The sequence below is a fragment of the Thamnophis sirtalis genome, unplaced genomic scaffold (genome assembly GCF_051295495.1).
Source record: "Thamnophis sirtalis isolate CommonGarterSnake01/CBP01778 unplaced genomic scaffold, rThaSir2_p1.2 scaffold_17, whole genome shotgun sequence".
NCBI lineage: Eukaryota > Metazoa > Chordata > Lepidosauria > Squamata > Natricidae > Thamnophis > Thamnophis sirtalis.
The window spans coordinates 3,464,689-3,490,348 of NW_028261397.1; the positions used below are offsets into that span (position 1 = coordinate 3,464,689).

Here is a 25,660-nt window from a genome sequence, read left to right on the forward strand (position 1 = left end):
GATTAACAGATTAGTCGGAAGGGATCTTGTAGGTCATCTAGTCCAACCCCCCCCCCCCGCCCATGCAGGAGACAACCCCTTTGGGAGGAGTTCAGACAAGGGTTCAAGCCGCGTTTGTGCCACTCGCTTGAGGAAAGAGCAGACGGCTGCCAACCTTGGCTTGTTTTAACCTTGATCTGTTTCTGTGGCTTTGCTGGAATATATGGATTCAATGCATTGGATGCAACCATCATGTGGATTAATTCAAAACCGGTATGTTGTGAGAACGTGTATGTTGCGCTGTGAATGCATTCACATGTAACACAGAGACTAAACCAGACATTGGTGGAACTGACAGCAGAGAATTGCCTAACCAGGTTTAAAAAAAATCAACATAAATCACGGGTCTCCAACCTTGGCAACTTTAGGACTTGTGGACTTCAACTCCCAGAATTCCCCAGCCAGCAATGCTGGCTGGGGAATTCTGGGAGTTGAAGTCCACAAGTCTTAAAGTTGTCAAGTTTGGAGTCTCCTCCCACTTTCTTGCACCAATAGCAAGACTCCAAGACATCCTAAGCCATTCCTCATTGGCCAGACAGATAGGAGGGGATGTGGCTTGCTCACTGTAGCCAATCAGGGCTGGGGAAGTGCACTCAGCCTTGCCAGCTGCTCCCAGAGAGTTCTACAATAGAGAGGCTCACAAGTGGGCTAGTCTGTCTCTTCAACTCTTTTTCACGGAGGACCTGGTAGGCAAAAAAATAAATAAAAAATAATAAAGTGAATACTATGTATGGGGGAAATGAGTTTAATTCTTTATGTGATTACATCTACGGTATTTTTATGCTAAATTTAACACTTTGTGCAGGGAAGGAGTTGAGTGGTAATTCTGCTTTTTTTTTGTAATTTGCAAACTTGTAAATCCTTTTCGTGGGCCCAATTAATTTGGAGGGAGGGGAATGAGTTTGTTTATTTATTTTTAAAGTGTATATGCTGCTCATCTAGCTGTCCAAAGCAATTCTGGGTGGACCTGGGAATTACATGCAACTTCCTGCTTAATCCAGGTCTGTCAACTGGACTAGAAACTTGAAAAAGCAAATTGAAGAATGCAATGTGTCCATAATATTGCCAGAAATTGAGTTCGGCTCAGAGAATTCTGAGTGAAATATGGGGAGGAAATCAGAAAAGTCAGGATGGTGGTTGGGATTAAAAAGGCCCCACCCTTTGGGGCTGCCATTTTGACTTTTTTGACCTTTTTTAGACTCCCTGCCTTGCATTAAAACCACCGCCTTGCTACTGCCACATCTAATCCCCTCGTTGTGCCTTCCGGCTTACAAATATTCAATATTTAGATGTGTTTTTCCTTTGCAACCAGGCTCAATCCAGGTCTATAAACTGGACTAGAAACTTGAAAAAGGCAAACTGAAGGATGCAATGTGTTCAATGTGTCTCCAGGAGTTGAGCTCAGCTTGGGGTGTTCGATTTTAACCGAAATAGAGGGAGGAAAGTCAGAAAAGTCAAGATGGTGGTTGGGATTAAAAGCCCCCTCTTTTGTGGCTGCCATTTTGACTTTTTTGACTCCCTGCCCGTGGCTGCTGTGTCGAAGCCCCCTCGTTGCTTCTTCTGGCTGACGAATGTCCGATATTTAGACGTGTTTTTCCTTTGCAACCAGGCTCAATCCTGCTTCTCTTCTTTTTCCTTCCACCCTCTCTTGGCGCGTCAAACCCAGGCAGATCCCAAACGCCACACCTCACCTGGGCAGGTAGGTGTCACCCACTGCAGAATGACTGGACTTCCCTTCTCTTTACTCAGTCGTTGTGTTCTTAATTCTCCCCCCCACCCCTTTGTCCTCCTGGTCCTTTGGGGTTTTCCTTTAAATGTGGGTTTCTTTCCTAAGATCACAAGAGATTCACCAGGGTGGACTTCAACTCCCAGAATTCCCCAGCCAGAAAGGCCACACCCCCTGCTAAGAATTCTGGGAGCTGGAGGCCACACGGTTGGATTGGGAAGTGTTATAGTCTAGAGATTCTCCATCTTGAACACTTCAAGTTGTGTGGACTTCAACTCCCAGAATTCCCCAGCCAGCAAGGCCACACCCCCTGCTAAGAATTCTGGGAGCTGGAGGCCACATGGTTGGATTGGGAAGTGTTATAGTCCATCTTGAACACTTCAAGTTGTGTGGACTTCAACTCCCAGAATTCCCCAGCCAGCAAGGCCACACCCCCTGCTAAGAATTCTGGGAGCTGGAGGCCACATGGTTGGATTGGGAAGTGTTATAGTCTAGAGATTCTCCATCTTGAACACTTCAAGTTGTGTGGACTTCAACTCCCAGAATTCCGTAGCCAGCAAGGCCACACCCCCTGCTAAGAATTCTGGGAGCTGGAGGCCACCCGGTTGGATTAGAAAGTGTTATAGTCTAGAGATTCTCCATCTTGAACACTTCAAGTTGTATGGACTTCAACTCCCAGAATTCCTCAGCCAGCAAGGCCACACCCCCTGCTAAGAATTCTGGGAGCTGGAGGCCACACGGTTGGATTGGGAAGTGTTATAGTCTAGAGATTCTCCATCTTGAACACTTCAAGTTATGTGGACTTCAACTCCCAGAATTCCCCAGCCAGCATGGCTGGCTGGGGAATTCTGGGAGTTGAAGTCCACCAATCTTAAAGGGGCCCAGGTTCAAAAACACAGTAATTTAATCCAATTCAGTGGCCTCTGTCACACAGAAATTGAGATGGTAGCTACAATCACACAATTTGACTGTTTTTAAATACGTGACGTATGGTTATGGCCTCCATTTTGACTTTTTTGACTCTTTCGGCTGAACTCCATTCAACTTCCTGCTGTCTTTCAAGACAAAGTGATTTTTTTTTAAAGTCAGGATTATACCACTTTCCATCCTGTTTCCCTGAGGCGCAATTAAGACTACATTTCCCATCCTTCTCCACCGATAACCTGGTGTAATGGGTAGTAAAGTCCAGCAAAATTGAAGAGAAGGGCACTGTGATTCATAGATGAACATGGAAAAGTCATTGAGAGTACATCCTTAGCCAATGAGAGCAATAGAGAAGATAGAAGAGAGAAAAGACATTTCAAGTTGATGCCCTCAGGAAGTTATAGTGACAGATAGACTCTTCTTGTTCATGGAGCTGTGATAGATACATGGGATGGACAGATGGCTAAATGGACAGACAGATGGATATATGGATGGACAGATAAATAGATGGACGGACAGATGGAGGCATGAACGGATGGATGGAAATATGGAGGGATGGATGGATAGATCTATAGATGGATGGATAGATGAATGGATGGATGGATGGTTCAATGGATAGATGGATAAATAGAAAGATAAATGAATGGATGGATAAATGGATGATGGATGGAAGGATGGAGGATGGATGGATGGATGATGGATAGATGGAAGAAGGATGGATGATGGATGGATGGAGGAAGGATGGATGGATGATGGATGGATGGATGGAGGAAGGATGGATGGATGATAGATGGAAAGATAAATGGATGGATGAAGGAAGGATATAAATGGATGGATGGATGGATCTAAGGATGTATGGAAAGATGGACAGATGGATGGATGGATGGATGGATGGATGGATGGAGGAAGGATGGATGGATGATGGATGGATGGATGAAGGAAGGATGGATGGATGATAGATGGAAAGATAAATGGATGGATGGAGGAAGGATATAAATGGATGGATGGATCTAAGGATGGATGGAAAGATGGACAGATGGATGGATGGATGGATGGATGGATGGAGGAAGGATGGATGGATGATGGATAGATGGAAAGATAAATGGATGGATGGAGGAAGGATATAAATGGATGGATGGATCTAAGGATGGATGGAAAGATGGAGAGATGGATGGATGGATGGATGGATGGATGGATGGATGGATGGATGGATGGATGGATGGAGGAAGGATGGATGGATGATGGATGGATGATGGATAGATGGATGGATGGATGAAGGATATAGATGGATGGATGGATGGATGGATCTATGGATGGATGGAAATATGGATGGACAGACGGATGGATGGATGGATAAATAGAAAGATGAATGGATGGATAAATGAATAGATGGATGATATATGGAAGGATGGATGGATGGCTCTATGGATGGATAAATAGAAAAATAAATGGATGGATGGAATGAGGAAGGATATAGCTGGATGGATGGATACATGGAAAGATAAATAAATGGATAGATGAAGAATATCGATGGATGGATAGATGGAAAGAAATGAATGAATGGATCTATGGATGGAGGGAAAGATGGATGGACAGATAGATGGAAAGATGGATGGATGATAGATGAACGGATGGATAGATGGAAAGATGGATGGATAAATGGATAGATGGATGATATATGGAAGGATGGATGGATCTATAGATGGATGGAAAGATGGATGGATAAATGGATGGATGGATGATATATGGAAAGATGGATGGATGATGGATAGATGGAAACATAAATGGACAGATGGATGAAGGATATACATGGATGGATAGATGGAAAGAAATGAATGAATGGATGGACGGATTGATGGATCAATGTTTGATATAGGGAAGGATGGATTGATAGATAGATGGATAGATAGACAGACAGACAGATCTCTTCCTGTTCCCTAATTCCCACTAATCCATCTTTTTATTGGAATACATCAAACAGTTCTCACTTTTTCCTGGAGATCGAAGCCTTTGAGAGCAACGTATCGCCAAGCCGGACGTCTCCCCCCATCTTCTCCAAGCCGATGGACTCCAACATCCGACCATGGTGGGTACTGATCGATCCCTCGGTTTTATTGGCTTGATAAGCCCCCTCCCCCACCCCCGGCCCAAATCCCCAAAGGATTGTGGGATGAAGACGGCGCCTGAAGCATTACATCAGCGCATGTCCTTGGTGTGTTCAGACGTCCTCCTGATTGGTGGGCGGGGGGAGGGAAAGGGGAGGGGGTAAAAATAATAATGATGATGTAGCCCTTTTTACAGACATTTGTCCCCCTTCTTAAATTTTTTTTAACCCCCTGCGCAAATCCTCGGCGTCAGCATTTTATTTATTGCACTTATTAAAACAAATGGATAAAATTTGGCCTGGATGAACCTCAGCTAATCCTCGACCTATGACCACGACGGAGACCCAAACGCCTATCGGCTAAGCGATGGGAGAGTGGTTAAGGGAGTGCTGCCTCGTTTCGCGACCTTCCTTGCCACCGTTGTTAAGCGAATCACTGCAGACGTTAAGGGAGTCACGGGGTTGTTGAGTGAATCAGGGCTTCCACGTTGACTCGGCTAGGGTGAAGGTTGCAAAAGGGGATCACGTGACATCCCCCTCCCCCATCCCGGGACACTGCGACCGTCGTAAATGCGAGTCGGTTGCCAAGCGTCTGAATTTCGATCACGTGACCATGGAGATGCTTGTTGTGCTTCGTTGTAAGTGTGAAAAAGGTCGCAAAATGTCGCTTTTTTCCCAATGGTTATAACTTCGGACGGTCGCTAAACAAATGGTCGTAAGTCGAGGACTACCTGAATATACCTGACCTGTCTCTCTCAACGTCCAGAGTGCATCCTAGTGTAGCCATAAGCAAAAAAGTTTCTCCTCTTTCCTCAAATTTTGAAATTTCGGAGGCTTTCCTCAGGAGCTTTGAATCATTAAAGCCTAGCATGGGAAGGGTACCTTGGAGGTCATCTAGTCCAACCCGCTGCTCTGTGCAGGAATCCAAGGGAAGGCAGCCCAGACAGAGGAGGACTCAGGGGTTGCCACAAAGAAGAGGGAGTCAAGCTATTCTCCAGGGCACCTGAGGGCAGAACAAAAAGCAATGGGTGGAAACTAATGAAGGAGAGAAGCAACTTAGAACTGAGGAGGAATTTCCTGACAGTGAGGACAATGAATCAGTGGAACAGAAGTTGCCTCCAGAAGTTGTGAATGCCCCAACACTGGAAGTCTTTAAGAAGATGCTGGATAGCCATTTGTCTGGAACGGTATAGGGTTTCCTGCCTAGGCAGGGGGTTGGACTAGAAGACCTCCAAGGTCCCTTCCAACTCTGCTATTGTATTGTATTGTAGGCTGTGAGTTCAATCCTAGGTAGGTAGAGGCAGATTAGTTTTTAGATAAAGTGTTTAATTTATTTTTCAATTTTAAAACTCTATAAACATTCCATCTTTCCTTAAGCCGTGTCTCATCTAGGTACAAGTATTTCTGTGCAACATCCTTCCACAAATTATAATACATTGGACAGTTAAGAGCCAAGGTGGCGCAGTGGTTAAATGCAGCACTGCAGGCTACTTCAGCTGACTGCAGTTCTGCAGTTCAGCGGTTCAAATCTCATTGGCTCAGGGTTGACTCAGCCTTCCATCCTTCCGAGGTGGGTAAAATGAGGACCCGGATTGTTGTTGGGGGCAATATGCTGACACTGTAAGCCCTATGAAGCGGTATATAAGTCTAACTGCTATTGCTATTAAACATGGCAAAGCTCTTCATTCCCTTCTTAGCACATCTTCTAACAAAAATACAATACAATAATTTAAACATAGTTATTCTCGTAATACTAGTACTAACAATGGTCATTTTATTCTTATCTAACTTGATATATTTCCTATTCTTCTTTTTACCATCTTCTTTTATTTCCAATTTCCCTTTTTTTTTTGTTCTCTAACCATTGGTAAAACACTTCCCGTATCGTATAATAATCAGTTTGTTCTTTCTCTTTAATTGCTAATGTTAGTCTATTGATTTCTGCATGTTCTAATAGTTTCCTAATCACCTTCTCCTCAGTAGGAATCTCTCCACTTTTCCAATATTGTGCAAATACAATTCTAGCTGCGGTTAGTATATGACTAATTAAATGTGCGTTTCTCCTTATTATAAGTTTCACGTAGGGAGATGTTCCTCTCTCTGAGCACAATGAGAATATATCTGCTGAACAAAACTCCGCATTGGTGACAGGAAGGGCAACCGGCCATTAAACGCTCTGCTAGCTTCATTCAGTAGCCCAGACTCCATTCTGCAAGGGATTATGGAGTTGTTAAATGATGTGTCAGGCCTGCAGTTATATCCCATTTAGGATCTTTGGCCTGCCACACTCTCTCTTATTTCATTATGCTGTTTCATTAGTGTAGTAGTTGGGAGGGGGGAATAGAAAGGAGTAGGATTGTGGAATGTGTTGTTGTCATTCTTTTCTAGAAGCCCAACTGGCCTCTGCACCTGACTGGAACTAGCTGGATGGAGATACCAGTGTGGAAGAAGAAGATTGCACCATGTGATAGATTTGTGGGTGTGGGGGCAAGATCATGAACTTTCAACTGGGTGGGAATCCTAGGTAACTTCCAGAAGTGGGATTCCACAGATGTGCCAATATGTCTGACTTATTAAATTGGAACATTAAGGATCGTTTTGCCTTGGACTCTGATTTAATTCTGCATGATACTTGGAACGCTGACATGATGATGGTGAAGGAGGAGAAATTCTTTTGCGTTTCTTTTTCACACAGTGCCTCCGCCAATTGCGAAGATATGGATTCTCCCCAATCGATCCAGGATGATATGACGGAATATACCCCAAATGCTGAGAGTTGTTGGTAAGGCAAGGCATGGATTCTTGGGATAGCCGGTGACGGTAGAAGAATCTGTGAGGTGGGAGCCTATGGGTCAGCCTGTAGGTCAGTCTTGGTGACCTGAAGATGGGGGGCTTCACCAAAATTCCCCAGTTAGCATGCTTTAAGAGGGGTGGATTTCAATTCCCAGAATTCTCAGCCATAATGCTTTAAGAGGGCTGGACTTCCACTCCCAGAATCCCCCAGCCAGAATGCTTTAGGAGGGGTTGACTTCCACTCCCAGAATTCCCCAGCCAGCATGCTTTAAGAGGGCTGGACTTCCACTCCCAGAATTCCCCAGCCAGCAGGCTTTAAGAGGGATGGGCTTCCACTCCCAGAATCCCCCAGCCAGGATGCTTTAGGAGGGGTGGACCTCCACTCCCAGAATCCCCCAGCCAGCATGCTTTAAGAGGGGAGGACTTCCACTCCCAGAATCCCCCAGCCAGAATGCTTTAAGAGGGGTGGACTTCCACTCCCAGAATCCCCCAGCCAAAATGCTTAAAGAGGGACGGACTTCCACTCCCAGAATTCCCCAGCCAGCATGCTTTAAGAGGGTTGGACTTCCACTCCCAGAATTCCCCAGCCAGAATGCTTTAGGAGGGGTGGACTTCCACTCCCAGAATCCCCCAGCCAGCAGGCTTTAAGAGGGGAGGACTTCCACTCCCAGAATCCCCCAGCCAGAATGCTTTAAGAGGGGTGAACTTCCACTCCCAGAATCCCCCAGCCAGCATGCTTTAAGAGGCGAGGGCTTCCACTCCCAGAATTCCCCAGCCATCCATGCTTTAAAATAAGTGTACTTCGACTCCCAGAATTCCCCAACCAGTGATGTTTCAGTCAATCCATGTTGAAGTTGCTACGGTTTCGGAACTCCGCTATAGATTAATTGCCAGACTTGCTTGGAATTATTGATTATATCTCCTTCTCCTGATGTTGCCTGACCTCAAGGTTTCCAAAAATTGATTGGAAGGGCATCTAGAGGAAACATGGGTCCAGTTATATGTGTTTACTTTTTACTTATATAATAATAAAAAGTTATTTTTCCCTCAAAAAAGAGGCTGAAAAATCTGGGTGCGTCTTATACACTGAATACAGCATTTTTTTGCCTCCTGAAACCCCGTCCCTTCACAAAAATGGCCATGCGTAGCCTTTAGGAGGCTCCTACAGTGCTCCTGGGGGCTGGGGAGAGCAAAAATGAGCGAAAAATGGGCCGTTTTTGGCTCAGTTTTGCTCCCCCAGCCCTCAGGAGCACTCTACAAACCTCCTAAAGGCTATTCATGCCTTTTTTTAAATAAAAAAGGCCCACTTTTACGAAAAATGGGCCCGTTTTTGCAAAAAATGGGCCCGTTTTTGCAAAAAATGGGCCCGTTTTTGCAAAAAACGGACCGTTTTGGGGAGATCTGCAGAGTGCAAAAACTTTTTTTTAAATTTGCCTCTTCAAAACCTTGGTGCGTCTTATACTCCGCTGCATCTTATACTCCGAAAAATACAGGCATATTGTTTTTTAGCCTGTGTGTGTTTTAATGAGCAATTTTATTATTGGTTGCACAACAGCCTGCCTAGGTAGGCCAGTCCGATGAGCCCCTCGTGCCAAAAAACCATACGCCTCCCCCAAACGGGGAGATGCGGCTTGCCCCTTTCCTTAGTCTGCACCCCAAAAAAGCACCCACATTTTCCCCCTTGTTCCGCAGCATCAATTCAACCCAAAACGCTCAGCCGAACAGTCGTCGTAAGAAGTTGAAAAAATATCTCTTCCGGGCGGTTTCGGAAGGGAATTTGGAGGACCTCCAGAGCATTCTGGCGGAAATGAAGGACCGGTCGCACAGGTGCCAAAACCTGACCGTCCAAGGTTGGTGCCCTTTCCTCTACCTCTGCAAGGGAAGAAAAGGTGAATTCCGTGGCCGGAATAATTTTAGGGGGTTTGGATGCCGAGAACGAAGAAGGTACCCCCTTCGGGGTGGGGGGAGTAGGCTTACGAGGGTTGCATTTAGGGGCATCATTGTCAAAAATGTCCAGAGAATAGTGGAAGAAGTGACCCATTTTTTACGAGTTTGGTCCAGGGGTTAAGGCTAGGAACCAGGAGTCGGTGAGTTGTAGTTTTACCTGCGGTAGGAAAGTTGGCTGTGTGACTTCAGGCCAATCACCAGGAGACGGTGAGTTCTAGTCCTGCCTTAGCCATGAAAGTGGGTAAGTGATTTTGGGCCAGTCACCAGGAGATGGGGAGTTCTAGTGTTGCTTTAGCCATGAAAGTGAGTGAGTGACTTTGGACCAATTACTAGGAGACAGGGAATTCTAGTCCCGACTTAGCCATGAAAGCAAGTGAGTGACTTTGGGCCAATCATCAGGAGATGGGGAATTCTAGTACTACCTTAGGTATGAAAGTGGGTAAGTGATTTTGGGCCAGTCACCAGGAGATAGGGAGTTCTAGTGCTGCTTTAGCCATGAACGCGAGTGAGTGACTTTGGACCAATTACCAGGAGATGGGGAGTTCTAGTGTTGCTTTAGCCATGACAGTGAGTGAGTGACTTTGGACCAATTACCAGGAGATGGGGAGTTCTAGTGTTGCTTTAGCCATGAAAGTGAGTGAGTGACTTTGGACCAATTACCAGGAGATGGGGAATTCTAGTCCCGACTTAGCCATGAAAGCGATTGAATGACTTTGGGCCAATCATCAGGAGACGGAGAGTTCTAGTACTGCCTTAGGTATGAAAGTGGGTAAGTGATTTTGGGCCAGTCACCAGGAGATAGGGAGTTCTAGTGCTGCTTTAGCCATGAACGCGAGTGAGTGACTTTGGATCAATTACCAGGAGATGGGGAGTTCTAGTGCTGCTTTAGCCATGAAAGTGAGTGAGTGACTTTGGACCAATTACTAGGAGATGGGGAATTCTAGTCCCGACTTAGCCATGAACACGAGTGAGTGACTTTGGGCCAATCATCAGGAGATGGGGAGTTCTAGTACTGCCTTAGGTATGAAAGTTGACTGGGTGACTTTGAGCTAGTCCCCCTCTCTCTGAACCCAATCCACCTCACAGGGTTGTTGTTGTGAGGAAAACAGGAAGAGGAAGATGTGTTGGATATGTTCATTGCCTTGACGTATTTGTAAAACGCAGTAAAGGCGGGACATAAATAAATAAACAAACAATTAAATAAAATATCTGATTGGGGACATGGTAGGACGTAGATCTTTTGGGAGGGGATTCAATAGTTTGATGAAGTAACTCTTTGAAAGCAAGAAATAGTTTCTGGTGGTGTAAGATGGGGTGAATGGACACATTCTAGGAGAGATATGGAATGTTCCAGAATTCCTCGGAATGTTCCAGAGTTCCCTGTAATTAATGTTCTGCTATTCTCGAGGATGTTCTGGTTCTCTCTAAAATGTTCCGCTTTGCTCAAGAAAATCCTGGTTTTGTCCAGAATGTTCTGACTTAATCCAGAATGTTCTGGTTTTCTCCAGGGAGGTTTGGTGTTTCTCTAGAACGGTCCGGTATTCTCTGGAAAGTTCTGGTATTTCCCCAAACATTCTGTTCTGGTTTTTCTCTAGAAAATTCTGGCATTCTTCAGAATATTCCGGACTTCCTTCAGAACGTTTTGGTTTTCTCTCTCTCTCGAAAGTTGTTATTTCCTTCAGTGTCTTTCCTTCAGAATGTTCTGGCTTTTCTCTAGAAAGTTTTGGTTTTGCCCCGGAAGGTTTGGTTTTGTCTAGAAAGTTCTGGTTTTGCCCTGAACATTCTGTTCTGGTTTTTTTTGCTAGAAAATTAAGTCTTTCTTCAGAATGTTCCTGTTTTCTCTAGAACGTTCTGGTTTTCTCTAGAACGTTCTGGTTTTCTCTGGAAAGTTCTGGTTTCCTCTAGAATGCTCTGGTTTTCTCTGGAAAGGTCTGGTTTCCTCTAGAATGCTCTGGCTTTTCTTCAGAATGTTCTTGGTTTGTTTTTTTCCGCTCTAGAAAGTTGTTATTTCCTTCAATGTTCTGGCTTTCTTTCAAAATGTTCTGGCTTTTCTCTAGAAAGTTTGGTTTTCTCCAAAACGGTCTAGTTTTCTCTGGAAAGTTGTGGTATTTTCCAGAACATTCTGTTCTGTTTTTTTCCCCTCTAGAAAATTCCATCTTTCTTCAGACTCTTCCGGTTTCCCCTAAATGTTCTGGTTTTCTCTAGAAAGTTCTGATTTCCTCTAGAATGCTCTGGCTCTCCTTCAGAATGTTCTAGGTATTTCTCTAGAATGTTCTGGAATTCCACGAATATTTTTCTCCAGAATGGCAAGCTTAGTCCATTCACAATAAGAAACTAATTTTTTTTTGCACCCTGCCCTATGAACAATCGTTTGGATCCCCATCACCGCAATGACCGGATACCTGCAATTACTTTATTGTGATTATTTTTTAAATGAGCTTTTGGTACAATTATGCCTTCTCATTTGCCTCCCAAGAAAGGGATTGGTAATTTCCTCCTCATTACATGGCGGTAGCGTTCCCAATCAGCCCTTAATTAACACGGAGGGCGATCCGGCATAATTTTATCCTTATTTTGCAGAATATCTGATGAATAAAATGACCTCTTCAGACACCGGGAAGACCTGTCTAATGAAAGCCCTGCTGAACATCAACCAGAACACCAAAGAAATTGTGAATATGCTGCTGTCGTTTGCCGAAGAAAATCAAATCCTCGAAAAACTCATTAACGCGGCCTACACGGAGGAAGCCTACAGAGGTATATTGGCGCCAGGGTTGGAAAAAAATTTTTTTTTATATACTGTATATATAAAGTTTTTTATTTTTTCATTTTCATAACATATAACCACATATACTATTACATAGCCGACATCAGGGGTGGGTTTCAACCGGTTCGCGGCGGTCCCTGCGAACCGGTTGGTCGGCGAACCCGGAAGTAAGTAACTTCCGGGAACGGCGAAGGGCCCACCCGCGCGCCTGCGCTCCTTACCCGGTTTTGACGAGTTCTGCGCTTCCACGCATGCGCAGGACTCATACAGCGCCTGCGCGATCCTCCAGGAGCAGCTGGAGCATCGCACAGACGCTAGTACGCATGCGTGCGCCGCGCGCGTGCACGAGGCCGCCGCCGGCCCCGTTCCAACCGAACCGGTTGGAACGGGGCGAGAAACCCACCCCTGGCCGACATCGTATTGTATTATTCAATGTTTACATCAATTCACCTTACCATCAACTCCCCAAAACAATAATTGGCTCTTCTGCTCTCCGTACACCATATTTGTCCCTTATCAAATCACTTTCTTCTCCCTCTCTTCTCCCCCTCCCTACCTCCTTTCTTCCCTCTGTCGGCCTTCTCTTCTCTACTTCCCCTTCCTCTCTCCTTCTTCCCTCTCCTCTTTCCACTCCTTCTTTCTCTCCTCTTCTTCCTCCCCCTACCCTCTCTCGTATCTCTCTCTTCTTCCCTTACTTCTCTCCTCTACTTCGCACTCTTCATCTCATTTACTTGCTGTATTTCCGCCTCTGAGCAAGCTCCCTTTTACGTTGATGGCGTTTAGAATTCCTTTTCAATATACATATTTAATTTTAACAAATATCTTGTTGTTTATTGGATTTATAGCAATAGCAATAGCAATTCCCAGCTATTCTCATCATTATATTTAAGGTTGAAAATTTTGCCGTGAGCTCAATCAGGGGTGGGGTGGGGGAGAATAGCAATAGCGATTAGTTAGCAGTTAGACTTATATACCGCTTCATAGGGCTTTCAGCCCTCTCTAAGCGGTTTACAGAGTCAGCATATTGCCCCCAACAACAATCCGGGTCCTCATTTCACCCACCTCGGAAGGATGGAAGGCTGAGAGTCAACCTTGAGCCGGTGAGATTAGAACCGCCGAACTGCAGATAACAGTCAGCTGAAGTGGCCTGCAGTACTGCACCCTAACCACTGCGCCACCTCGGCTCTTCTCCCAAAGGACTCAGGGCGGCGTACAACATTAAAAAAAACAAAACACATATTACAAAAGTTTTTTAAAAATTAGATAGAGTATCCAGAAAACAAACCCAATTAAGGTTAACAATAACATTAAAAAAAATTCAATTAAAATTAACAATAATCAATCATTTATTTATTATCCTTCTTTTTTGAAAAGTGAGGGGGGGGGAAGGATACACGTATAGTTATTGTGCTTTTAAACACACACACACACACACACACACACACACACACACACACACACACACACAGCCTAATTTTTACCGAGCGGTAGACCTGGTTACAATTCCCAGCTATTCTCATCATTATATTTAGGGTTGAAAATTTTGCAAAACAATGCTAGAGAATTGCTTCCCTCCTGCATCCCTCGTAGTCAGGAATGGTACTCTAGTCTCTTCACTACTGGTTTGGTAGTGGGAGTGCCAGTGGTGGGATTCAGCCAGTTCGCACCTATTTGGGAGAACCGGTTGGTAACTTTCTAAGCAGTTCGGAGAACCAGTTGTTGGAAGAAATCTCCTTTTGGTTTTTCCCACTTTACAGGGCTAATCCTGTAAGGAAGGCAGGAAGGAAACATTCTGGTGTTGTTTCTAGCCTAATCCTTATTGCCCTGCTTACAGAAACTGCCTCTCCGGTTAACCCTTATTGCATTGTAACAGCTAAGGCGAAGCGCCCATCGACACGAGTGATGTTGAGTTGGCCACGCCCACACGGTAACATGACCACCAAGCCCCACCTATCCTGCTGGTCATTAGGGCAGAGAACCAGTTGTTAAATTATTTGAATCCCAACACTGGGGAGCGTGTACGATGACGTCAGGGTGGGCGGGCGGAGCCTCGCACCGCCGCCACTACTGGTTCGCCTGAACCGGTGCGAACCGTCAGCATACCACCTCTGCTGGTAGTCCTCAACTTACGACCACAACTGAGCCCCAAATTCATGTTGTCAAGTGAGAAATTTGTTAAGTGAGTCTGGCCCCGTTTTACGACTTTTCTCGCCACATCTGTTAAGTGAATCCCTGTGGTTCTCGAATTAGTAACCCGGTTGTTAAGTGAATCTGGCATCCCCGTTGATTTTGGCTTGTCAGAAGGTTGCAAACAGAGATCACATACGTAACTCCCGGGGCACTGCAACCGTCATAAATGTGAGTGAATTGTTCCAGCATCTGAATGTAAATCATGTGACCTGGAGATAGCGTCAACGGTCATAAGTGTGAAAAGCGGTCGCAAGTCTCTCTTTTTCTATGCCATTGTAACTTTGAATGGTCACTAAATGAACTCCTGTAAGTTGAGGACTTACCTGTATTTCAGCTGCATAGTGGAGAAAAAAATGATATTGTAGGTACTGGTTAACACTCGCACAAAACCCTCAATCTAGTGAGAAATTCACCCAGAAGATAAATGGAAGTATGTACTTTTCATTCTTGTAAGTCCTCGACTTACAATAATCCATTCAGTGACCGTTCAAAGTTACAACAGCACTGAAAGAAGCTCCATGCTGTCTGGGGAATTCTGGGAGTGGAAACCCACCCCTCTTAAAGCCTGCTGTCTGGGGGATTCTGGGAGTGGAAGTCCTCCCCTCTTAAAGCATGCTGGCTGGGGGATTCTGGGAGTGGAAGTCCTCCCCTCTTAAAGCCTGCTGTCTGGGGGATTCTGGGAGTGGAAGTCCTCCCCTCTTAAAGCATGCTGGCTGGGGGATTCTGGGAGTGGAAGTCCTCCCCTCTTAAAGCATGCTGGCTGGGGGATTCTGGGAGTGGAAGTCCTCCCCTCTTAAAGCCTGCTGTCTGGGGGATTCTGGGAGTGGAAACCCACCCCTCTTAAAGCATTCTGGCTGGGGGATTCTGGGAGTGGAAGTCCACCCCTCTTAAAGCATGCTGGCTGGGGAATTCTGGGAGTGGAAGTCCTCCCCTTTTAAAGCATTCTGGCTGGGGAATTCTGGGAGTGGAAGTCCACCCATCTTAAAGCATGATGGCTGGGGGATTCTGGGAGTGGAAACCCACCCTCTTAAAGCCTGCTGTCTGGGGGATTCTGGGAGTGGAAACCCACCCCTCTTAAAGCATTCTGGCTGGGGGATTCTGGGAGTGGAAGTCCACCCCTCTTAAAGCATGCTGGCTGGGGAATTCTGGGAGTGGAAGTCCTCCCCTTTTAAAGCATTCTGGCTGGGGAATTCTGGGAGTGGAAGTCCACCCATCTTAAAGCATGATGGCTGGGGAATTCTGGGAGTGGAAGTCCTCCCCTCTTAAAGCCTGCTGTCTGGGGGATTCTGGGAGTGGAAACCCACCCCTCTTAAAGCATTGCTGGCTGGGGGATTCTGGGAGTGGAAGTCCTCCCTTCTTAAAGCCTGCTGTCTGGGGAATTCTGGGAGTGGAAGTCCTCCCCTTTTAAAGCATTCTGGCTGGGGAATTCTGGGAGTGGAAGTCCTCCCCTCTTAAAGCATTCTGGCTGGGGAATTCTGGGAGTGGAAGTCCACCCATCTTAAAGCATGATGGCTGGGGGATTCTGGGAGTGGAAGTCCATCCCTCTTAAAGCATGCTGGCTGGGGAATTCTGGGAGTGGAAGTCCATCCCTCTTAAAGCATGCTGGCTGGAGGATTCTGGGAGTGGAAGTCCTCCCCTCTTAAAGCATGATGGCTGGGGGATTCTGGGAGTGGAAGTCCACCCCTTTTAAAGCATGCTGGCTGGGGGATTCTGGGAGTGGAAGTCCTCCCCTTTTAAAGCCTGCTGGCTGGGGGATTCTGGGAGTGGAAGTCAATCCCTCTTAAAGCACGGTGGCTGGGGAATTCTGGGAGTGGAAGTCCTCCCCTCTTAAAAGATGCTGGCTGGGGGATTCTGGGAGTGGAAGTCCTTCTCTCTTAAAGCAGGCTGGCTGGGGGATTCTGGGAGTGGAAGTCCACCCCTCTTAAAGCATGCTGGCTGGGGGATTCTGGGAGTGGAAGTCCTCCCCTCTTAAAGCATGCTGGCTGGGGAATTCTGGGAGTGGAAGTCCTCCCCTCGTAAAGCACCCTAGATCGGGAATTCTGGGAGTTGAAGCCCACCCTTCTTGAAGTGCCCAAGCTTGAGAAACACCGATCTGAATCATTATTATTTTTTCTTTTTTTAATATACAAACTTGCAAATAAAGGTGATGATTCTGGTTTTGTTTCTCCATCCCAGGACAGACGGCTCTAAATATTGCCATTGAAAGACGCCAGTACGACATCACGCAGACCCTGATCGAGAAAGGCGCGGACGTCAACGCCCATGCCCAGGGCGTCTTCTTTAATCCCAAACGCAAACACGAAGGCTTCTATTTTGGTAAGGGTCTGGCAGAAGCTGAGCTATAGTGGAAAGGGGCTGCTAACAGGTCAAGCCAGGATGGTCAACCAACACATGCGTTTCCCCAGTGTCCCAATTTGTGAGGTTCTAGCACCACAAATTTTGTCTAGGGCAGTGATGGCTAATCTATTTTGGCTCCCGTGCCAAAAGCGGGGAGGAGCTCGGGGGGGGGGGGTCGTGCGCGGGCGTGCCACTCCCATAATGCTATGTGCGTGCCCCCCCTGCTTTTGGCGTGATTTTTCTGTCTTCCCCCAGGCTCCAGAGGGTGAAAACAGCACCCCCTGGAGGCCCTCCGGAGGCTTCAGGAGCTTCCCTGAAGCCTCCGGAGGGCGAAAAATGGACCTACAGGGAACTCGGAAGTTTGGGAATGGTGACTTCCAGTTTGTCTGTAGGGCCGATTTTTGACCTCTGGAGCCTTTAGGGAAACCTCTTGAAGACGAAAAATGGCCCTACGAGCAAGCTGGAAGTCCGTTCCCGAACTTCCGGTTTGCTCGTAGGGCCCGTTTTTGCCTTCCAGAGCCTTCAGTGAAGCCTCCTGAAGGGGAAAAAGGCCCTACGAGTCGATTCCCGAACTTCCGGTTTGCACATACGGCCGATTTTTGCCCTCCTGAGCCTTCAGTGAAGCCTCCTGAGGGCGAAAAAAGGCCCTACGAGTCCATCCCCGAACTTCCGGTTTGCTCGTAGGGTTTTTGCCCTCCTGAGCCTTCAGTGAAGCCTCCTGAAGGCGGAAAATGGCCCTACGAGTCCATTCCCGAACTTTCGGTTTGTTCGTAGCGCCGGTTCTTCAAGGAAGCCTGCGGAGTGCGAAAAACCGCCTCAAAAGAAGGCCAAAGTCAGCTGGCCAGCCAGCGCATGCGCGCTGGACCTGACAAGGCGATGCCTCGCGTGCCCTAACAAATGGCTCTGCGTGCAACCTGCGGCGTGCGTGCCATAGGTTCGCCATCACGGGTCTAGGGTTAAGGCATCAGGCTGGAAGCAGGAGGCAGTGAGTTCTAGTCCCATGAAAGACGGTTGGGCAACTTTGGGTCACTCATCAGGAGACGGTGAGTTCTAGTTCTGCTTTAGGTCTGAAAGCCGGCTGGCTGACTTTGGACCAATTACCAGGAGACGGTGAGTTCTAGGGTTCACCGAGAAAAGGGTGACCGACAAAAGCACGCCCGACTAAACCGCACTGACAAAACCGCGAGTTCTGAACCGTGCCGACGAATGAGCGCTGAATCGTGCCAACAACAGCACGCCGACAGAAGGGCGCTGTAAACCTAAACCTAACCCTAACCCTAACCCTAACTCTAACCCTAAACCTAACGCTAACCCTCAGGGGTGGGTTGCTAATCCCGTTCCAACCGGTTCGGTTGGAACAGGGCCGGCGGTGTCCTCGTGCACACGTGCAGTTCACGCATGCGTCTTAGCGCCTGCACGATGCTCCAGCTGCTCGTGGAGACTCGCGCAGGTCCTGTATTTGCCATACAGCTGCTCACGGAGAATCGCGCAGGCGCTGTATGTGCCATGCGCCTGCGTGGAAGCGCAGAAGCCTTCAAAGACCGGTAAGGAGTGCGGGCGGGCGGGTGGGCCCTTCGCCGTTCCCGGAAGTTACTTACTTCCGGGTTCGCCGACCAACCGGTTCGCGGGGACCGCCGCGAACCGGTTGAAACCCACCCCTGCTAACCCTAACCCTAACCCTAAACGTAACGCTAACCCTAACCCTAACCCTAAACGTAACGCTAACCCTAACCCTAACCCTAACCCTAACCCTAACCCTAACCCTAACCCTAACCCTTACCTTAACTTAAATCGCCCTTCTGTCGACGCGCTGTTGTCGACACGCTGTTGTCGGCGCGTTGATGACGTCGCGGTTTTAGCGACGCGGTTTTGTCGGCGCGCTTTTGTCGTGCACCCTTTTGTCGGGTCACAGAGTTCTAGTCCCACTTTAGCCATGAAAGCCGGCTGGGTGACATTGGATCAATTCCCAGGAGACGGTGAGTTCTAGTTCTGTTTTAGGCATAAAAGTCCTCTGGGTGACTGTGAGTCAGTCCCTTTCTCTTAGCCCCAACGCACCTCACAGAATTGTTGTTGTAGGGAAAATAAGAGAAGGGAGGTGCCTCCTTGAGTTTATTTGTTAAATTAATAAAGGTGGGATACAAACAAATAAAATAAATAATATAATAATATGGCAACATCCAGACAGCAATGACCAAAAGTTACATCCTTGACGTACGATCATCAGTTAGCCCAGGGGTGGGTTTCTCATCCTGTTCCAACTGGTTCGGTTGGAACGAGGCCGGCGGCGTCCTCGCGCAGGCGCGCAGCGCGCGTGTGCATGCGCACACCGCGCGCATGCGTACTAGCATCTGTGCGATGCTCCAGCTGTTCCTGGAGGATCACGCAGGCGCTGTATGCGTCCTGCGCATGCGTGGAAGCGCAGAATTTGGCAAAACTGGGTAAGGAGTGGGCACGGGCGCGCGCGGGCGTGCGGGCGCAGGGGAGCCTTCGCCGTTCCCGGAAGTTACTTACTTCCGGGTTCGGTGACCAACCGGATCGCGGGGACCGCCGCGAACCGGTTGAAACCCACCCCTGAGTTAGCCTAGCAATTATCCTAAGTTGTGACAGTCGTAAAGCAGGTCAGCTTGTGGTTGACCCAATTTTACAACCTTTTTTTGTGGTCCTAATCGCAGTGTGTGATTTTAAAAGTACTGTAAATCGTGATGTTATTTTTTTTGCTTGGTTTGTTTATATTCCGTGTTTCTTAACCGCCGATTTTCCTTTAATATTAAGATTTGTTTCCTGGGACGGGAATTGTACTGAATGCCAATTTGTTATGTTCTCTTTGTTGTGATGGAACAATCCCCTTGATAAATGTATGCTAACAACATCTTAAATAATAAATCAAGATTTAATCAGGACCGTTTATGTTATTTATCAAGGTGTGGTTGCACAAATGAAACGCCGGCAAAGAAAATATTACTTCAGCAATTGCTGATCCGTCTTAGCTCTTCCGCTGACTGAAATAAATGTGTGATTGTTGGCTTCATAATTATTTTATTCCCTGCTTGACAGAAAAATACTTGTGTATTCGGATACCATGCAGAAGCTGCCAAAGTTTTTCTTAAGGCAAATGACCACATCATTTTTCAAACTGCTGTTTGGAATTTGCATTCCAAATTCTGGCTGTCTGTCTATTTATCTATCTATTTATCTTTCTCTCTGTGTATCCATTGCTTTCTCCCTCTCTCCCTCTTTTCTTCTTCTTTTTCTTTCTTTCTCTCATTCTCCCCCCCTCTTTCTTTCTCCTATTCTCTTTCTATCTTATTTTTCTCCTATCTAGAATCCATCCACCCATCATTATCTCTGTCTTCTCTGTCCTTCTGTCTCTGTCTATATATTCATCCTTACCTATCTCCTATTTGCCTGTTTGTCTATTTCTAACTCTCTTGTTCTTTCTCTGTATTTCTTTCTTTCTTTCTTTCTTTCTTTCTATCTATCTATCTATCTATCTATCTATCTATCTATCTATCTATCTATCTATCTATCTATCTATCTATCTATCCCTCCCTCCCTCCCTCCCTATCTATCTATCTATCCATCCCATCCCATCCATCCATCCATCCATCCATCCCTGTCTGTCTGTCTGTCCGTCCGTCCGTCCGTCCATCCATCCATCCATCCATCCATCCATCCATCCATCCATCCATCTATCTATCTATCTATCTATCTATCTATCTATCTATCTATCTATCTCCTATCCCTCCATATCTGTCTGTCTGTCCGTCCACCTGTCTATCTGTCTGTCTTCTATTCATTCATATTACTCTCTCTCTCTCTATCCATCCATCCATCCCCCCTCTCTGTCTGTCTGTCTGTCTATCTATCTATCTATCTATCTATCTATCTATCTATCTATCTATCTATCCATCCATCCATCCATCCATCCATCCATCCATCCATCTATCTATCCCTCCATCCATATCTATCTATCGATCTGTCTGTCCATCCGTCCACCTGTCTATCTGTCTGACTGTCTGTCTCCTATTCATTCATATCTATCCATCCATCCATCCATCCATCCATCCATCCATCCATCCATCTATTTATCTATCATCTATCTCCCTCTGCCTATCTCTATCTGTCTGTCTGTCTCTATCCATCCATCTATCCACTTTATCTTCATTAAACTTTTCTTGTATTCGTCTTCCTTCAAACCTTGTGAGATCTTGGGAAGTCCTTGCTGAAACTTTCCTGGGCTTTCATGGAGGCGAACCAAAAAACGGAAACTATAAAAAATAAAAAGTAACCAACCAACACCCCTCCCACCCCAGGAATTATCAGGACCCCTCAGCTAAAGGTTGCCCATTGGGAACGGTGACTCTCAAAACCCCGTCCCTTGTCATCCTCTCTGCAGGCGAGACCCCCCTGGCCTTAGCCGCCTGCACCAACCAGCCGGACATCGTCCAGCTCTTGATGGAGAACAGCAAGACGGACATCAGGTCTCAGGATGCGCGAGGGAACAACATCCTCCACGCCTTGGTGACCGTGGCGGAAGACTTTAAGACTCAAAACGACTTTGTCCGGCGGATGTATGACACCATCCTCTTGAAAAGCAGAAGCCGCGATTTGGAGATGATGAAGAATAAAGATGGCTTAACGCCTCTGCAGCTCGCAGCCAAAACCGGGAAGTTAGAGGTAGGCCAGTAGTGAAATTCATTTTTTTTTAAACTACCGGTTCTGTGGCTGTGGCTTGGTGTGGCTTGGTGGGCGTGGCTTGGTGGGCGTGGCAGGGGAAGGATGCTGCAAAATCCCCATTCCCTCCCAATCAGCTGGGACTTGGGAGGCAGAGAATAGATGGGGCGCGGCCAGCCAGAGGTAGCATTTGCCGGTTCTCTGAACTACTCAAAATTTCCGCTACCGGTTCTCTAGAACCTGTCAGAAGCTGCTGAATGTCACCCCTGAGGTAGGCCTACCTACGGGTAATCCTCAATTTACAACTGTTCATTTAGCAACCGTTCAAAGTTACGACGCCACAGAAAAAAGTGACCGAGGACCGTTTTTTACACTTAAGATCTTTGCTTAAACCCCATAATCATGTGATCCAAATTCAGATGCTTGGCAACTGACTCGTATTTATGACGGTCGCTGTGTCGCAGGGTCACTTGACCTCCTTTTGCGACCTTTTGAAAAGCAAACTCAACCGGATTCGCTAACCGATCAAGTGTGGTGATTCACTTAGCAACTTATGACAATTTGTCACACTTACGACTACTGCAGCATCCCCATGATCACATGATGAAAAGTCAGACCCTTGGGAGCCGACTCACATTTATGACGGTTGCAGTGTCCCAGGGTCACGTGATCCCCTTTGGCAACCTTCTGACAAGGGGGAATCCAGATTCGCTTAACAACCCGGTTGCTAACTTAACAAATGCTACGATTCACTTAACAACTGTGGCCAGAAAAGTCATAAAATGTGGCTCCCTTAACAAGTGTTTCACTTAGCAACATAAATTTTGGGCTCCACTGTGGTTGTAACGCAAGGACTACCTGTATGTACAAGTAGTCCTCAACTTACAACCATTCATTTAGTAACTTTTTGAAGTTATAACATCAGTGGAAAAAAAGTGACTCACGACCAGTCTTCACATTTACGACGGTTGCAGAATCCCCATGGTTTGCGTGATCAAAATTTGGGCACTTGGCAACCGGTTCACAGGATAGTGGCAGCATCCCGGGGTCATATGATCACCATTTGTGACCTTCCCAGCTGGCTGGATTCACTTAACGACCGTGTGATTCTCTTCACAACTTCAGTGATTTGCTTAACATCCCTGGCAAAAAGGTCATAAAATCAGGGATATAAATATATACTGGTTACAAAGTACCAAAATTTTGACCATATGACCACAAGGATGCTGTCAGTTGTAAGTGTGAGGACCAGTCATTTTTTCCCCGTGCCATTACAACTTGGAAATGTTGCTGAATGAATGACTCTAAATTGAGGGCTAACTCTATTCAATTAAGTTTTACATTCCTGGCCCAGGAAGAAGCAGATATTTTAAAAAATGAAGATCCTGTTTATATACAGCTTTCATTGCATCACCGTGGCTCCATCTTGACTTTTTTGACCTCTTCCATGGAAACACCCTGCCCTTAACCTGAACCTCTGTTTTCTTCAGAGAAGAGGGATGAAATTTTTGAGCAGGGTTCATATCTAGGAACCCCCATTTTACATTTCTTAGTGCCTACGGGGAACCCTAAAAGTGTTTGTTAACCTCAGCAACTTTAAGCTATATGGACCAACTCCCAGAATTCCCCAGGCAGCAAGGATTCTGCTTGTGAAATTCTGACTCTGAGACTGGCTGACAACTCTGATCTGGCTCTTGGAACTTTGCACTGGATTTTGACTATTTGTCTGCGTACAAGGCTAGCTGGGCAGTTCTAGGAGTTGAAATCTTAAAGCATGCTGGCTGGGGAATTCTGGAAGTTGAAATCTGCTCGTCGATAAGCATTCTAGATGGGAAGTTCTGGGAGTTGAAGTCCACCCCTCTTAAAAGCATGCTGACTGGGGAATTCTGGGAGTGGAAGTCCACGTGGCTTAAAGTTGTCGAGGTTGAGTAACGCTGCCCTCAATGACAACTTTGCCAGTGTGCCAAATTGAAAGAGGTGCAAGGATCAACTTTCAGTGCTGTTCACCTCTTCTAAGGAGCAGGATGGTGGTCTTTGAGGGGACTTTTGAGACCCTCTCTTCCTTGCCTTTAGGCAGTCTGGACTCTTAACCCGTTCTCTTCTTGACTTGCATCATTTCAGATTCTGAAGTACATTCTCAGCAGAGAAATCAAGGAGAAGCCCATCCGCGGCCTTTCCAGGAAGTTCACTGACTGGGCTTATGGCCCCGTCCAGTCCTCACTTTATGACCTCACAGAATTGGACACCACTTCAGAAAACTCGTTACTGGATATCATTGTCTATAATACAAATATTGGGGTAAGTTCTTGGGTCAGAGCATTCTCAAAGCAACTGTGCTTCCATTTTTCAAGATCTCTCTCTCTCTCTCTCTCTCTCTCTCTCTCTCTCTCTCTCTCTCTCTCTCTTTCTTTCTTTCTCTCTCTCTTTCTCTCTCTCTTTGTTTCTCTCACTCTCTCTTTCTCTCTCTTTCTTTCTCTTTCTTTTCTCTCTTTGTCTTTTCTTCCTCTCTCTTTTTCTTTTCTCTTTCTCTTTCTTTCTAAGAGCCGAGGTGGCGCAGTGGTTAAATGCAGCACTGCAGGCTACTGCTAGATCAGCAGTTCAGCGGTTCAAATCTCACCGGCTCAGGGTTGACTCAGCCTTCCATCCTTCCGAGGTGGGTAAAATGAGGACCCGGATTGTTGTTGGGGGCAATATGCTGACTCTCTGTAAACCGCTTAGAGAGGGCTGAAAGCCCTATGAAGCGGTATATAAGTCTACTGCTATTGCTATTCTCTTTTTCTCCTTCTCTCTCTCTCTCTTTCTCTCTCTCTCTTTCTTTCTCTCTCTCTCTCTTTCTCTCTCTCTTTCTTTCTCTCACTCTCTCTTTCTTTCTCTTTCTTTTCTCTCTTTGTCTTTTCTTCCTCTCTCTTTTTCTTTTCTCTTTCTCTTTCTCTTTCTCTTTTTCTCCTTCTCTCTCTCTCTCTCTCTCTCTCACGCACGCACACACATTATTTCTCTATCTATTTATCTTTTTATTAGGGGCTATAAGAATTGAAATGAATATTTACAGCACTTTTCAAACTTTCTCATGCTCCTGTTTGGTACATTTCCTCATTTGGGGGAGGTATTAAAGATTGAATTTCAGGCAACCCCCTTTTAAAAGTGTGAGCCAGTGTTTCTCCATCTTAGCAAATTTCAGATGTGTGGACTTCACCTCCCAGAATTGGGACATTGCCACAGGCAACGAATGCAAAACAGGCTGTCTGAAAGAGGTTTACATAAATGGTTATATGTTTAATAGATGCACATGGAAGAATAATCAAAAACCAGTCCCAAGTTCTGAGATCCAGGTCAGGGTTCCTAACCAGTCCAAATGTCACCATTTCACATGGGATCCACAGAAATATCACACAAGAGTTGGAGATCTGATCTTGTTTCCGGCAAAGGGAACATGGCTCAGGAACAGAGGGAAGTATTAAATCAGACCGCAGCCAGCTGCCTTTAATCAAGGGATTCACAGATAGTCCTCGACTTACAACCCACATTGAGCTCAAAATTTCCATTGCTCCCACACAATTTTACAGAATTTTTGCCAGGGTTGTTAAGCGAATCACTGCAGGTGTTAAATGAATCATAAGGTCGTTAAGCAAATCTGGCTTGCTACGTGAGAAAATCGTTAAGTGAGTGTGCCCCATTTTACAACCTTTGTTACCACAGTTGTTAAGTGAATCACTGGAGTTGTTAAGTTAGAAACAGGGTAGTTACCATATTTTTCGGAGTGTAAGACATACCTTTCCCCCCCCCCAAAAGAGGGTGAAAATCTCGGTGCATCTTATACACTGAATAGAGCATTTTTGGCCTCCCAAAACTCCACCCGCTTTGCAAAAATGGCTGTGCAGAGCCTGTAGGAGGTTTTCCCAGCCCCCAGGAAATGAGCTTTTTTGCCCCCCACCAGCCACCAGGAGCACTCTATAAGCCTCCTAAAGGCTATGCATGCAAATTTTTTTGACAAAAAATGGGCCCGTTTTCATGAAAAACGGGTCATTTTTTTCCTCGTTTTTGACCCCCAACTTTAGGAAGCCTCCTAAAGGCTATGCATGCCCTCTTTTTTTGACAAAAAGCAGGCCTGTTTTTGCAAAAAACAGGCTGTTTTGGGGAGGTCTGCAGAGTGCAAAAACTT

General features: G+C 46.2%; 1 protein-coding gene across 2 annotated transcripts in view; it reads left to right on the forward strand.

The window, feature by feature from the left end:
• TRPV3 (transient receptor potential cation channel subfamily V member 3) overlaps window positions 1-25,660 on the forward strand; it is a 60,510-nt gene that overhangs the window by 13,830 nt on the left and 21,020 nt on the right. Inside the window, exons 2-9 of one of the 2 annotated variants that reach the window (XM_087702911.1) lie at window positions 1,649-1,738; window positions 4,671-4,775; window positions 7,489-7,575; window positions 9,279-9,436; window positions 12,114-12,290; window positions 16,666-16,806; window positions 21,224-21,504; window positions 23,623-23,799. In XM_087702911.1, coding sequence (XP_087559037.1) covers window positions 1,649-1,738; window positions 4,671-4,775; window positions 7,489-7,575; window positions 9,279-9,436; window positions 12,114-12,290; window positions 16,666-16,806; window positions 21,224-21,504; window positions 23,623-23,799 — 1,216 coding nt within the window. Of the gene's footprint in view, window positions 1-1,648; window positions 1,739-4,670; window positions 4,776-7,488; window positions 7,576-9,278; window positions 9,437-12,113; window positions 12,291-16,665; window positions 16,807-21,223; window positions 21,505-23,622; window positions 23,800-25,660 lie in introns of those variants that run through there. The other variant, XM_087702912.1, reaches the window with a different exon arrangement.